This window comes from Sarcophilus harrisii, chromosome 6 (genome assembly GCF_902635505.1).
Source record: "Sarcophilus harrisii chromosome 6, mSarHar1.11, whole genome shotgun sequence".
NCBI classification, from domain to species: Eukaryota; Metazoa; Chordata; class Mammalia; order Dasyuromorphia; family Dasyuridae; genus Sarcophilus; species Sarcophilus harrisii.
This window is the reverse complement of record NC_045431.1, coordinates 253908670-253924100: the sequence shown is the minus strand read 5'-3', so window position 1 is coordinate 253924100 and position 15431 is coordinate 253908670. Positions and strand designations below refer to the sequence as shown.

Here is a 15431-nt window from a genome sequence, read left to right as displayed (position 1 = left end):
TTTGCACAAGTTTAACCAGATATGTGATAAAAAAAATTAAATGTTATTTTTCATTACTAGAAAATCACAGACCCAAGCAATGTGTCACTGTACTTTATATATAGCCAATAACTTTTCCTAATCCTTTTTTTCTCTTACATTAATGAGATTTATAATAAGCTTTTCCTTCTTCCTCAAATATATCTTAGTTCTTCAGACATTTTGAAAAAGGGAAATGAGAAATGTTTTTTTAAGCACACAGAGAGAGAGGGAGACAAAGACACAGAGAGGCAGAGAGGCAGACCCTACACACACAGAGAAAGAGTGAGACAGAGAGAGAGAGAGAGAGAGAGAGAGAGAGACAGACAGACAGACAAATAGACAGAGACGGACAGAGATAAAGAAACATACTTTGAAAAGTATTGACAGTAAAAGCAGTGTGGCTTTTCATTTGATTTCGTAAAATGAGAATAGTAAATTTTGACTCTGATTATCAAGATCCAATTTCTGGTCACACTACCAAGATTTTGGTGTGTGTGTCCACTGAGCAAGCCTTTTATATTCTGTTTATTTTTATTTGATCTCTGAAAAAATTATATATAGAATAGGACCAATCAAAATCTGAGATTCTAGCCAAGTCTAAATAGTTTTCATTATGCACCCAATGTTCCCGATCTTGAAGGTAAGAACAGCTGTCTCTAAAAGAGTTGTTTTCCCCCTCTGAAACATCCATTTTTCTTAGGGTGTATAATCCCTAATTCTGCAAAAAGTTGTGATTTTGGCTTTTGAGAATGCCATTGAGCTTTTCTATATGTGACAAAGAGGTCATAGAATAAATATATTGTTTAGGTATAAAATACTTACTTAGGTTTGAGCAAGTTCAAGAATTTATTTTGTTTAATTTTACTTATTTATTGCTATTATGAGCCAGACCTTGAAACAAGGCAATAACTCAAGGGAGATGTTAGAATCCTAGTGTTAACTCAATGGAATTGATACAATGCTTATTGGTTCATACCTTAGAGTGAATCCTTACAAAGTGATAAGTCAGTTGCCTAATTTACATGGTACTTAGCAAATTCTCTAGCTCGCTAATATATTTAAGTACTCATTGGAGTTCACACTTTTGGGAGATTCACAAGTCAGTATTCAGTATGAGATTCACAAGTCTGAAACCCATAATTCTCTAACTCACTAATGTATTTAAGTACTCATTGGAGTTCACAAATATGGGAGATTCACAAAGTTAACTTTATAACTTTGTGAATTCACACCTCCCTTAATCACTCCCTCAGAGGAGGAGTCAACCTCTGGGAGATCATATATAAAGAAGCTCTTAGAGCTTCAGGTTAGTTAGTTCAGTTGAAAAGATTAATAGGGGAGTGTCATGTCAGTCAGTTCAGAAGAAGCCCACTCTCGGAGGTGGAACAAGATTCATTCACTTCATTTCACACCACCACGGTGGCTGGCCTCCCGCACTTCGCCCACTGAGACCAAGGCTGCTCTGAAAGGCCCTCCAGAAAGCTGCCCAATCCCAGACAAGGAGACAAGACTAGGAAAGAGATAAGAAATAAATGTTTAGATTTTATCACCTGGCTGTATTTGAAGTGATTATCATTCTGAACTGAAACTAAGGCTGCCACCAGAAAACCTCCCCAAGAAACATCCTCCTGGAGAAACCTTATATTATACAAAAGAAGACAACACCACATATTACAATAAAGCCTACTGTAGCATAGAGGAAGGGTCCATGGGAGAAAGGGAACAAATCTTATTTGAAGGAGACTTAAGATAAAATGTATTGAATCCTTTATTCCACAGGAATACTTTTGTATAGGAACTCTGCCAGGTTCCTACTTGATCCTCATGACACAATCTATAAAGAACATGAGACTATCCAACTTCAAAGAACTGTGCAAAATAAAAAGTCATCACCATAGCAGTGGAGGAAAATAGGAAGCAGCAATTAAATTAACCATAAAAGGAACAATAATATTGAAAAAGAAATATTTGAAATAAAATTTGTAAGACAGAGCAGATATAAGAATCATATAATCAGAAAAGGAAATTAGCAATAAAGTATAAAAGAACAAAAAGGAATGAATTCATACTAAAATTTGTGAGAGAAAAAGTAAAGCAATCACAATGAAAAGGGATTTTTGATATTTTATGAGGTGATGCATAATTCCTAAAACGTTACAGATAGTATAAAAGAGGAACCCATCTTGTAAAAGATGAGTATGAGAATGATTTCAGAAACCAGCTTTCAAAGAAGTAATGACTGAGACTGAAGCAGATAAAAGGTGAGCACGCAATCATGGATTTCCAAAGAAATAAAGGATCAGAGAAATGGAATGATAGCATTCATAAAATGCAGAAGCAGAAAAATTTGGGTTGAACAATAATTTTTTAAAATTAAAAAAGAGGGCAGATCCAAGATATTAAAGTAAAACTGCACTTGAGTGCCTACTTCTCATCATTCCCTCAGAAATAACTTCAAAATAATACATCAAATGTTATTCTAGTGCCAACAAGTGCTTTAGTAGAGCCATTCTTTAGTAGAGCCATTTTCTAGCCAAAGATAACTTCAGTTAGAAGCAGAAATATGTGCTACCCATTCTTTTGCACAATGCCCTCTTCTGAGTTCTAGTTTTTGGATGGAGAGAAGCAATGGAGTCACAAAAGAACAAGGACTCTGGTTTAATTGTGGAGTAAAGAGGGAGTAGCATCCCTAGTTCCTGGTGAAGTTTCAGAGCAAGAGAGAAGCATAATTGCCTGCATTTCTTAGGGAAGAGAGAGTCTCTTGCAAAATAAGAAGCAGAATTCACATAAAGAGAACAATGACCATGCCTTTCTCTACATCGTACAATCTTAGAATCACAGAAAACTTACAAACTGCAAGAGCTAGTTATGAAAACCACAGAAATAAAGAAATAGCAATAATTTTCACAATAAAGCCTAAAACTTGAGACAGTGATACCCCGCCACCACCTCTACCAAAAAGTGATGAAAGTCAAATTTTAAGTGAAATTCAGAGTTATATAAGTAAGAAAAATTAGCAAACCCTCATAATATAATCTCAATAAAAATTTGTCATGGTGACAAGGAAGCTCAAAACAAATCTCAGAAGAATTCAATAACTTGAAAATATTTGCAAGAATAATGTCAGTGAAAATTGCAGAATTCAGATTAATGCAAGAAGCAGTCCTAAAAAACATCAATAGAAAGATAAACAAGAGGAAATTATTAATTCTGTCCTTTATTATCTCTAAATTCTAGATAAAGGCATTAAAATTCTCTTGCTAATCTTTCTCTCTCTACAAAATATAGAGATTTGTATAGAACGTAGGAAAAGTATCATAAATAGCCTATTTCAATTTAATTCCCAACCTAACATTTATTACATACCATTGGCATGTTTCTAAATTTTAAACACAAAATGAAGAATAAAACCATACATTCAGAAAAAATACTTAATATATGTATTCCTACTATTTCCTAAATGTGTCATCCAGTTTTTTTAAACTAAAAGCTTGAAAAATATTATGAGCATCATTATTTTATCTACAGATAATAGAACTTTTCATTTCAAAAGACTGAATCACAAAATCACTATCTAGCTATTATTAACAACAGATGCTTTTTGGTTTTTTCTTTGTTTGAAAATGTTAATATTCATTTTTAATATATCCACCTTCCTTGATCTTAACTCACATGTTATGTTAATGAAATCTAAGCTGCTCCAAGGAAGGTTAAATTAATACTAACAAAGCTAATTAAGCATGTGCCATAACAGCAGCATGTGCCCAAATTTTTTACCTTAGTGTTGGAATATCTGTCATGTTTTGTAGTCTTTGAATTGCTGTTGGACAAGATAGCATATTTCCCAATATTAAAAACTCAATAAACCAAAAAATACTCACACAGAAATACCTACAATTTAAATTACTCTAATTTTCTCTCAATTTGTAACCTAGATTTTTTTCTTTTAAGCAAACTCCGAAAGATGTATATCTTTATATATAGATATATCATCATGTTCTATCAATAAATCATAGTAGTAGTAAATTGGTTACTTAGACTATCAAATGATTAGTCTCTACAATAAAGTATTCAATTAATTATAATTATTTTCAGAAAGACTAGAAATGATGATTTTTTTTTTTTGGTAGATCATTAGATTTCAGGAATTGTTCCCTGCCATATCAATGCCCAGAAATCTCGCTGTATTTCTTCCTTTCATATTATTAAGCAGAAAGAAAAGCTTCTCCCCACAATGTAAAGTGTTGTTCCTTTAGAGATTCTAATTAGTCACTTTTAATAACTGCTGGGCTCTTTTACTTGAGATGAAGGGATGTCATGACATGACAGATTCCTTCTGCCAACTTTTGCTTTTGAGATGACAGTAATTGAAGTTCTTGGGGGAGATGAGCTCAGAACAGGCTGTGCTTATAACTCCAAACCTGACCATCCCCACAGATCACACATGCACACTTGCACAAGCACACACTGACACTCACAGAAACACACACACACACACACACACAAGCACAGTCACACACACTCGCCCACACTCACAACTTTAGCCACTTCTTTGGCAGCACAGATCAGACTGGTGAGTAACTTTACATTTTTGTCACAGAGATCAGATTCCTAGAAATCTCATCTAGGGGAAAAGATTTATTTTTTCACTGTTTGGGATGCAGAAGAGACCTTGCAGATGCAGCCTCAGTAGGGATTGTTCCCTTATTAGATTACAGCAGGGACATATTAGCTTTTCTTCAGCACTCTTCAGGAGCCTCTGTTTTTATCTTTGCCTTAAGTGGTTCCGACCAGACTAAAAGGAGTGCATGGAGATGCAGTGATCAGCTGATTATGATTCAGATGCTGGCAGATTCTGCGCTGAAACCCTCCTGGGAGAAAACGACATCCTGATTGTTCCCTTTCTCATTTTATCAGGAAAGGACTTGGAACTTTTGAGTCTGAGTTCAACCCAGGAGAAGGAGAAGCTCTGATCTCTGATTCAGGCTGAATGTGTGAGGAAAGTCACTGTGAGCTGTGCAAGTTCAGAGCCCATCTGAAGGTGCTTTAGCAGAGCAATCTGGGTTTAGACCCCTGGTTGCTGCACACAGTGCCTTCAGGCCCTTCCCCTGTGGCCTCTATCCTTTCTTCCCTCACACAGGCTGCTGGACTGAAAATAATGCACATTCCAGGTTGGGATGCCCTGTGGGGATTGTTCAAGCAAAAGCTCCATAATCAGATCCCTTTCTTTGTGTCAGAGCATTATGGAACCTAAAGAAAGTCAGACAATTTGACCAAAACACCCATTGTATAGTTGAGGTAACTGAGACCAAGGGAACTGAGTGTTTTTTTCACAATCAAAGGAAGTTATTGGGGTGGCATATCAGTGCCTTGGCTCTCTGCCTGTTTGTGGTGAGGCAAGAGCTGTTAAATGACTTGCCCAGGGTCAAAAAGCTAGTAACTATTAAATGTCTGTGGCTGGATTTAAACTCAGGGCCTCCTGACTCCACGGCCAGTTCTCTATCCCAATGAGTCATCTAGCTGGCCTGATTTAATGCATTTTAAAATGTATGTTTTTAGTAGCTGGAAAAAGCAGTTAGTTTTCTGCCTCAATGCCTCAGGTACCCTGGACGCCCATGAATCATGATAAAGTGGCAAGGACATTCAAATTAGAAGAAATGGACTTTGGGGGCCCAGAAAGTCATCTGATAGAAACAGGGAATGTATCCTGCAATGCATAGAGGTCAATTGAATTTTTAATTTTCTTATTCATAATGTGATGATAAAAATTTTGAATTTTTTTGGCCACGAGCTCATATTTAATACCATCAATTTATTAGGAAACATACATTTCTTCAATGATTATTAATTATTTGACACAATTCTATGATAAGGGAAATATTTTAAAATTACAAAAGCAATATCAACAATAACATAAACTGTATTATCCTTTCTTCTGGCCAAGGATTGATCTAGATAGATTTAATTTTTGGTCATGCGACCTCAATGCAAACAGTGTTTTGTCTTGATCCATCTGCATCAGATTATCTCTTTATATTTCATTCTTTTATCACAGGAAATTTTCTGTTATGCCTTTAGGAAACCTAAAATGCTTTAGCTTATAATCAGACAAAAAAAATGTTACATTGAAAACCAATAAATATTTAAGAATCTCTGAAGTTACTTTGCTGTGATTTTCTTCATTACAATGTTACATTCTGTTGAATTCAGAAATTCATTGTACTGATATGGACATTTATCGAGCAAGAACTTGGCCTGTATATTTAAGGAGAGAGAATGGGCCCTTAAATAATCATATTGTACAATATTTGGCAAGGCAACAGTTTATGCTACAAAGTGTCTTCTGCTATATTAGTATGGTCTAATTATGCATCTGGATGAGGCAGGTACTGAAGTAGGAAAAGAACTCAGAAGATTTGTTGGTTAAAATGAGGAGCCCATGAGAGATATAGACTAAACTATAGAAGCTCATTATCAATAGCAGAAATATATTCAAGTCAAAAAGAAAGTCAAGTATGCTCTCAAGGATTGTTGCCAACAAGCCATAGTCAAAGAATATATATTTGTTGAAAGTCAGGAAGAGCCAGAGTATCATCACTGTATTGTGTATGAATAGAAGGTTGTGAACACTCTCAAAAAAATTACTGAGCTTTTATTCATTTGGTATAATTTTTTTTTAGGATTCTGCATAAATCCCTATAGAAATAAATGAAATTTAGCAGTATAACAATCCAGTATAACAAGGATTTTGAAGTCCTTTTCAAACATACCATATTATCCTTATAGAAAATATATAAGTTAACTGCATGATGCTCATGTTACTGGTGTAGGATTGAAACCCATAGAAATTGGTCAGCATGCTGTTGGGGGTAGCAAAGAGGGGCTCAATCCATTTATGTCTTGTGTTCCAATCTAAAGCCCTCTGCTTCACATCTTATTGGCACATAAATTATGTATTAAGCTTTAAAGAAACAACATTTTTAAAACAGATACAAATCAGTATATTTTTTAAAAAAGTTATGTGTGTGTACGTCTCTCTGGGTGAATATAAAAGACAACATAAAAGTCCTTGCCAATTAGATTTCATCCAAAGCTTACTTGATAGTTCCTTCACTCTCTGAATAACACTGCTTTTCAAAATAGCCCTGTTTTCTGTAACATTAAGTTGATATATAATGGTATGAGTTTCTCATCATAATCAGAACAAAGGCAATTGATTTACTGTCTAGTATGTATTCATAAGAACCATAGAATGGAGGCGGTATCAGAATCCCTCCCCCTTTGAAACTGTTTTTACCTAACTTATAAAAGCAAATGTTGGCCAGGGTTGTTTCCTGGATTGGCCCAAAGCTGCCTTTGTCCTCAATAAAAATATATATAAGAAGTGTCTGTGAGATGGATAATAGTGTCCTTGAGAAAACTGTTTCCCTAACACTTTCCTTTTGGTGCGTGTTGATATTCCCCTGATTTGGAAGTCTCTTGACTGCTTAGGGTCTGCCTTAAGAACTGTATGCCTTTTGCCATACTCAAAGCATGTACTGAGAAGATTCTAAGTTCCCCATCAGTGACAGTTATATTTGTCGGGTCATGGAGGTGCCTGTATTAAAGGCAACAGGATCATTGAAATGAAAGAATTATATGAGCTTTGAAATTACAGTAACCTCGTGCTGAAAAGATTTGTATTTTCTCTGCGATCACAAGAGGCCCATAAGATAATCACAAATGTTTCATTAGTAACCAATGAAAAACCAAAAACAGAACTGTTCTTCCATGATCTCTGATTAAAACAAGTGCAGATGCATCAGCACCCCTGGCCACAATGGTGTTGATGTTGCCTGACAAATCCATCTTAGCTTCATCCAAAATTCCAAGGGTTGTCATAGAGAAGAGACTGTAGCAGTAAATGATGAATAGGGTGGATTTAGAAAATTATAGAACAACTTTAACTTATAAAGGAAGAGATATAGAGGTACACACAAGCAATGTAGTCTTGCATAGATGCATATACATATGCATGTATATGTAAGTGTGGATATAGATACCTATGTATATGCTTGAATATATTTATATTTGTGTATAAGTTCATTTGTATATGTGTGTCTGTTTATATATATATATATATATATACTCACACAATATGTCATTATTAATATATATATATATTTTAAAAATTGTACTTTTCAGGGATTGAAGGAAGAAAAGGAAGAAAAGGAGAAAAATAAAATTAAAATACATAGTGGAAAACAAATTTTAAAAATTGGAGGTAAAGGAAAGATGGTCTTCTCTGAACATGTTTCACCATATTATTTAGGATTTCTGGATAAGAAAATCTATTGTTTTCTGTTATAAATCCTTTATTATGCCCTATTGTGTACATGGCAAACTGTTCTCTTTCTATTTTGATTTTATGTTTAAATGATTAAAAATACATATTTACTATTTTTTTCTGTAAAAATTGATCTGATCGTATGAGTCCAGTTTTTATGAGATCTATAAAATATCAGTGCCATTCTAAACAAAAAGCAATATATTTACATAAGTATACCATCAAATAAATACATAAACATATAAGACATAAAATATAATTAAAATTTCTATTTACAAAAAAAAAACCCAAAAAAGAATACTTGTATCAAGAAAGTAAAAAAAAAAAAAAATAGAAAACTAGTGGGAGTCAAATATTTTCTAAAACTTTGTATTTCTGTAGTAACTAAGGATTAATGAAGATCACCTCATTGGTAAGAAATGTGTAGAATCTGATTTTGAACTCCCGGTTTTATAACGGAAACTTTTCTCTTTATTCCCAGGTCACTTTGCATCTGAATATCATTCTGCCCCAGAGAATAAGGAATGCAGTCTAATGATAATATCGTCTGCATTTTTCATATGCTTCAGATTATAATTGGAATCTTTGGGAATAGTTTACTCCTTTTCTTGTATGGCTTTAATTTAGTCACTGGACAAAGGATAAGACCAATAGATACAATTTTTGTTAATTTGTTCCTTTCCCATATTATAATGATTCTTTTCAGGGGAATCCCTAAAGCAATCCAAGTTTGTATCCAGAAAATTTTCCTGCGTGACATTGAATGCAAAATCATTGTTTATCTGCAGAGAGTAGCCCGAGGACTTTCACTTTGCAATACCTGCCTCCTGAGTGTCTTCCAGGCCATCACCATCAGTTCCAACAGCCCCAAATGGGCCAAGCTCAAAGCCAATGCCCCAAAATACATTGTTCCATCATGTGTCTTCATGTGGATACTCAATTTGTTGGTAGATGTAGTTGTGCCTCCATATGTGACTGGCACTAAGAACAACACATTCAGTGACCTTAAGAAGAACGTTGGATACTGTTCAATAGACTGGCATGCCATAACAACCTTTAATCTTGTTATATGGAAGACACTTTACGATGTGGTATTTCTGGGATTCATGGCCATTTCCAGTGGCTACATGGTGCTTGTTTTGTTCAGACACAAATGGCAAGTCCAAAACCTTCAAAGGACTAGCGTCAACCCTATTTCCACCCCAGAAACCAGAGCCACTAAAGTAATCTTGTTGCTCATGATTACCTTTGTATGCTTTTATTCCATTAGTTCCATCTTTATTATTGTAACAGAAAAATCAAAAGATACAAGCCAGTGGGCTATACATATGTCTGCATTTTTTACTTTATTTTACTCAACAGTAAGTCCTTTTGTCTTAATCAGTAGTGATTCACAGATCCTCAGTTGTTGTAATATTTTCAGAAGAACAAAAAATTCTCGTCCTCATTCATTAAAATCTCAGAACAAAGACATTTAAATTTTGTAATTTCAAAGAAGAAAATAAATTCTATAATCTCAGTTCAAAACTTTTATTTGTGATAGAGGACACTGGAGTAAAAGAGAAGTTTCTATTCCTCATGGAAGATACCTTAAAATGTAACTATGTTCAATACACACAAATATCAAGAACCAATGACAAAGGAGGTTAAGATTTTGCAGTGGTTCAAGCAGATATGTTATAATTTTTTTAAATGTTATTTTTCATTACTAGAAAATCACAGACCCAAGCACTGTGTCTCTGTTCTCTAGATTTAGTCAATATGTTTTCATTTTCCAATTCCTTTTTTTTCTTACAGTAATGAGATTTTAAATAAGTATTTCCCTTTTCCTCAAATATATCTCAATTCTTCAGACATTTTAAGAGGGAAATGAGAAATGGAGTTTGTAAGCACAGAAAGAGAGAGGGAGACAGAGACACAGAGACACGGAGACACAGAGAAACAGAGAGGCAGACAGAGAGAGACAGAGAGAGAGACACACATACACACACACACACACACACACAGAGAGAGAGAGAGAGAGAGACAGAAAGACAGAGACAGAGAGACACAGAGAGAGAGCAGAGAGAGACAGATAGACAGAGACAGACAGATGGGGGGGGAAGAGAGACAGAGATAGAGACAGAGAAACAGAAAGAGACAGAGACAGAGAGAGACAGAAAGACACAGAGACAGAGAGCAGAGAGAGAGACAGACAGACAGACAGATTTATGGATACAGAAAGACAGAGACAGGCAGAAAAAATGCTTTGAAAAGTATTGGTAGAAGAAAAAGTGTGGCTTTTCATTTGCTTGGGAGAATGAGAATAGTTAATTTTAACTACTATTAGATTCAAGATCCAATTTCTGGTCACACAACCTAGATTTTGGTGTTTGTGTCTACTGAGTAAGTCCTTTATATTCTGTTTAGTTTAAATTTTTCTCTGAAAAAAATTATATATAGAACAGGACCAGTTCAAATCTGAGCTTCCAGCTATGTCTGAATAGTTCTTTTTATGCACCCAATGTTAAGTTTTGAGTAAAGTGTGAGTAGTGTTCCTAGTATTGGGTGAGTTTCAGTGTGAGAAAGAAGCACAATTGCCTGCATTCCTTAGGGAGGAGAGAGTCTCTTTCAAAATAAGAACTAGAACTCACATAGAAAGAACAGTGACCATGCCTTTCTCTATATCATACATATAAATACTTACATACATCTTAGATTCACAGAAAACTTACAAACTGCAAGAACTAGTTATGAAAACTACAGGGAAAGAAAGAAAGAAATAGCAATAACTTTCAGAATAAAGTCTAAAACTTGAGACAGTGATACTCCGTCCACCACCTCGTCTAAGTGGTGAAGAAAGTCAAATTTTAAATGAAATTTAAAGTTATATAAGCAAGGAAAATAAGCAAACTATCATAATATAATCTTACCAAAAATGTGTTATGGTGACAAGGAAGCTCAAGACATAAACTCAGAAGAATTCAATAACTTGAAAATACAAGAATAACTTCAATGAAAATTACAGAATTTAGATTAATGCAAAAAGCATTCTTAAAAAACCACGATAGAAAGATAAAAAAGAGCAAACTATTAAAAGCAGGTGTTAAATCACCTAGCCTTTGAAGTCATCCAGAGACTCCCCACCCTGTAAGAAAGAAAAGGCGGGGAGTCCCGGGGGTAGTCTCAATAAACTGCCTTTACCTCTAAACTGGAGGGTTTTTATCCCCCTACTTCTTAGTTAACAGCTAAGCGCCTCAATATTTGGCTTCAATTTATCACTCTGGTAAAAAGAGATTCTATCTCTGTCTTTGAATTTACAGTTCAATGCTTATCCTCAGCCATTTTACCTATGTTCATTACTCGATCACTTTTCTCTACAAACCATAAAGACATCGGAACTCTTTATTTACTATTCGGCGCCTGAGCAGGCATAATTGGCACAGCCCTAAGCCTCCTAATCTGAGCAGAACTGGGCCAACTGGGTACTCTTATCGGTGACGATCAGATCTATAATGTTATCGTAACAGCCCATGCCTTTGTAATAATTTTCTTTATAGTCATGCCCATTATAATTGGGGGTTTCAGAAACTGACTGGTTCCCCTAATAATTGGGGCTCCTGATATAGCATTTCCTCGAATAAACAATATGAGTTTCTGACTGTTACCACCATCATTCCTTCTCCTTCTAGCATCTTCAACAGTTGAAGCCAGTGCTGGAACCGGATGAACAGTCTACCCTCCTCTAGCAGGCAACCTGGGCCACGCAGGGGCATCTGTGGATCTAGCTATTTTCTCACTCCGCCTAGCAGGGATTTCATCCATCTTAGGTGCTATTAATTTTATCACAACAATCATCAACATAAAACCCCCTGCAATGTCTCAATATCAAACACCACTATTCGTTTGATCCGTAATAATCACAGCAGTTCTACTCCTACTATCACTACCAGTACTGGCGGCAGGTATTACAATACTACTAACAGACTGTAATCTTAACACAACATTCTTCGACCCTGCTGGAGGAGGAGACCCTATTTTGTATCAACACTTATTCTTATTCTTTGGTCACCCTGAAGTATATATTCTAATTCTACCAGGATTGGGGATAATTTCCCATATTGTCACATACTACGCAGGTAAAAAAGAACCTTTCGGCTACATAGGGATAGTCTGAGCAATAATATCCATTGGCTTCCTAGGCTTCATTGTATGAGCTCACCACATATTTACTGTCAGACTAGATGTTGACACACGAGCATACTTCAGCTAAAAGTATTTAGCTGACTGGCCACATTACACGGGGGTAACATTAAATGATCTCCAGCAATATTGTGAACCCTAGGTTTCATCTTCCTCTTTACAATCGGAGGTTTAACAGGCATTGTATTAGCCAATTCATCCTTAGATATTGTTCTTCATGACACATACTATGTAGTAGCCCACTTCCATTACATCCTATCCATGAGCGCCGTTTTTGCAATTATAGGAGGCTTTGTCCACTGATTCCCGCTATTCACAGGCTATATACTAAATGACATATGAGCAAAAATTAATTTTTCTATTATTAATTCTGTCTTTTATTATCTCTAAATTCCAGATAAAGGCATTAAAATTCTCCTGTTGATATTTCTCTCTCTACAAAATACAGAGAGTTATAAAGAGTAGAGGATAAGTGTGATAAATAGCCTATTTCGATTTAATCCCCCATCTATCTTCATTCATTTATTATATAATATTGGAATGTTTCTAAATTTTAAAAACAAAATAAAGAAAAAAAATCATACATTTAGTAAAACACATAATATATGTACTCCCACTACTCCCTAAATTTGTCATCCAGTTTTTTTTTAACCAAATGCCTGAAAAATGTTATGAGCCTCATTTTTTATCTACAGATAATAAAAGCTTTAATTTTAAAAGACTGCATCACAAAAGTCCCTATCTAGTTATAATTAGTAACAGATTGTGTTTTTTTTTTGTTTTAGAATGTTAACATTCATTTTTAATATGTCCGCCTTACTTGATTATAACTCACATGTTATGTTAATGAAATCAAAGCTCTTCCAAGGGAGGTTAAGTTAATACTAATAAAGCTAATTAACCATGTGGCATAATGGAAGCATGTGACCAAATTTTGAACCTTGGGTTGGAATGTCTTTCATGTTTTGTAGTCTTTGAATTCCTGTTGGACAAGATAATATAGACGACTGATTTGATTGCACCCCAAAGTCTTACCTTTGTGGCCAAGTTATAGTATCTTGGAAACAGAACCTTTTCCTACCATCATTTCTAACATAGATTCTACCATATCGGAAGCTGAGTGGGCTAATGCTAGTCATGTTAGTATTTCCAATGAAAGTGTTCATTTCAATCAAGCAGGACCTCCTCTGTAAATGCTAGACACTTTTTTTCCCATTCTGCTGTCACCACCACCCATTGGGTAGCATTTCTTCATTGTAAGGGATGGGGGAGGAATCAGGTACAGTGCATTCAGGAAGTAAACAGAGGCATATAGCCTGAGATCCCCGGATGTGATTTGCTGTGGATAAACAGGGATCATTTCATGGGCAGAAACTCTGTTCGCATTGAGATTGCACCATTAACGGGAGGTGTCTCCTTCTCTGCTCGGCTCTGTGTATGACCTCATAGACTCTATCTAAGCTGTGGGGACAAGGATGTTGTTCCTTTTTTACTGGGAGCCCTGTTAGGAGTAGTAACTAAGAATGTGCATGAGGTCAGAGGGTAGGATGTAAACACATGAATAAAGATCCTGAGCTTGCATACAACTACTCTGGATTGTTCTATCATATATTTAAACCATTGTTCCTATCAAATGATGACCAAGGATCTCTCAAGATCTCAGACAGAGGTGAGCTTGGTAAAATTGCTTTAAACACTGCAAAGAACAATGACCAGAGATTTCTCTGAGGGCCTGGGAATTAGGAGAGACTGGCAGTAGTGAATGCTTTGTGGGCATTCACACTTCATGAGGCCTCTTGCTCAGAATTGAACTTAAACTTTATTTCAACTTTCTCTTATTAAATAAGCATTATCATAGAGCTATGAAGCTTGGACTTTTCTATATAAGAAATAATTCCTGATCGAGTTTCATTATCAAGCCAGGCTTTTGGATTAATTAGATCCAGGAGAAGCAAAGACAAGAGGAGTTCACAAAACAATTGGAAAAATTTCATTTGATCATCAGACAACTAGGTAGGTGATAGAGGGAATAGAGAACTTTATTTAATTCAAGAAACCTGACTTCAAGTGGAATTGTTGCCCAAGTTTATTTTCTGGATTGCCTCAAAGCTGCCTATGTTGTCAATAAATAATTTATAAGAAGTCTCTATGAGATGGATAATATTGTCCTTGAGAAAACTGTTTCCCTAACACTTTCCTTTGGATGCATGTTGATATTCCCCTGATTTGGAAGTCTCTTAACTTCTTAGGGTCTGCCTTAAGAACTGTATACTGTTTGGAATACTCAAATCATGTACTGGGACGATTCCTAGTGACAGTTCCCCATCAGTGAAATTTACATTTGTGAATGTTTCTCTGTGATCATAGATGTGCCCATATTAAAGGCAACAGGATAGTTGAAATGAAAGTTGAACAGCCCCAAATTTGTCAAGCTCAAAGCCCAAACTCCAAAGTACATTGTTGCATTGTGTGTCTTCATGTGGGTACTCAATTTTCTGGTAGATGTAGTTGTGCGTCTACATGTGATTGACCCTAGGAACAACACGTTCAGTCACCTTAAGAAGAACCTCGAATACTGTTCGATAGACTGGCATGTCATAACAACCTCCAATCTTTTTATGTGGAAGACACTATATGATGTGGTATTTCTGGCATTCATGGCCATTTCCAGTGGCTATATGATGCTTGTTTGTTCAGAAACAAATGGCAAGTCCAATACCTTCATAGTATTAGCATCAACCCTATTGCCACCCCAGAAACCAGAGCTACTAAAATAATCCTGTTGGTAATTATTATCTTTGTGTGTTTTTATTCATTTGGTTCCATCTTTGTAATTGTAATAGAAAATTCTAAAGATACAAACCAGTGGATTATACATATCTTTGTATTTTTGTCTTCACTT

The 15431-nt window shown here is 35.4% G+C and overlaps 1 protein-coding gene across 1 annotated transcript; it reads left to right on the top strand.

The window, feature by feature from the left end:
- Positions 1-8871: 8871 nt before the first annotated feature.
- Positions 8872-9825, top strand: LOC100919283 (vomeronasal type-1 receptor 4-like). The gene has a single exon (XM_003774510.1). It carries the CDS (start codon positions 8872-8874, stop codon positions 9823-9825), a length of 954 nt encoding a protein of 317 aa, XP_003774558.1.
- The last annotated feature ends 5606 nt before the right edge of the window (positions 9826-15431 follow it).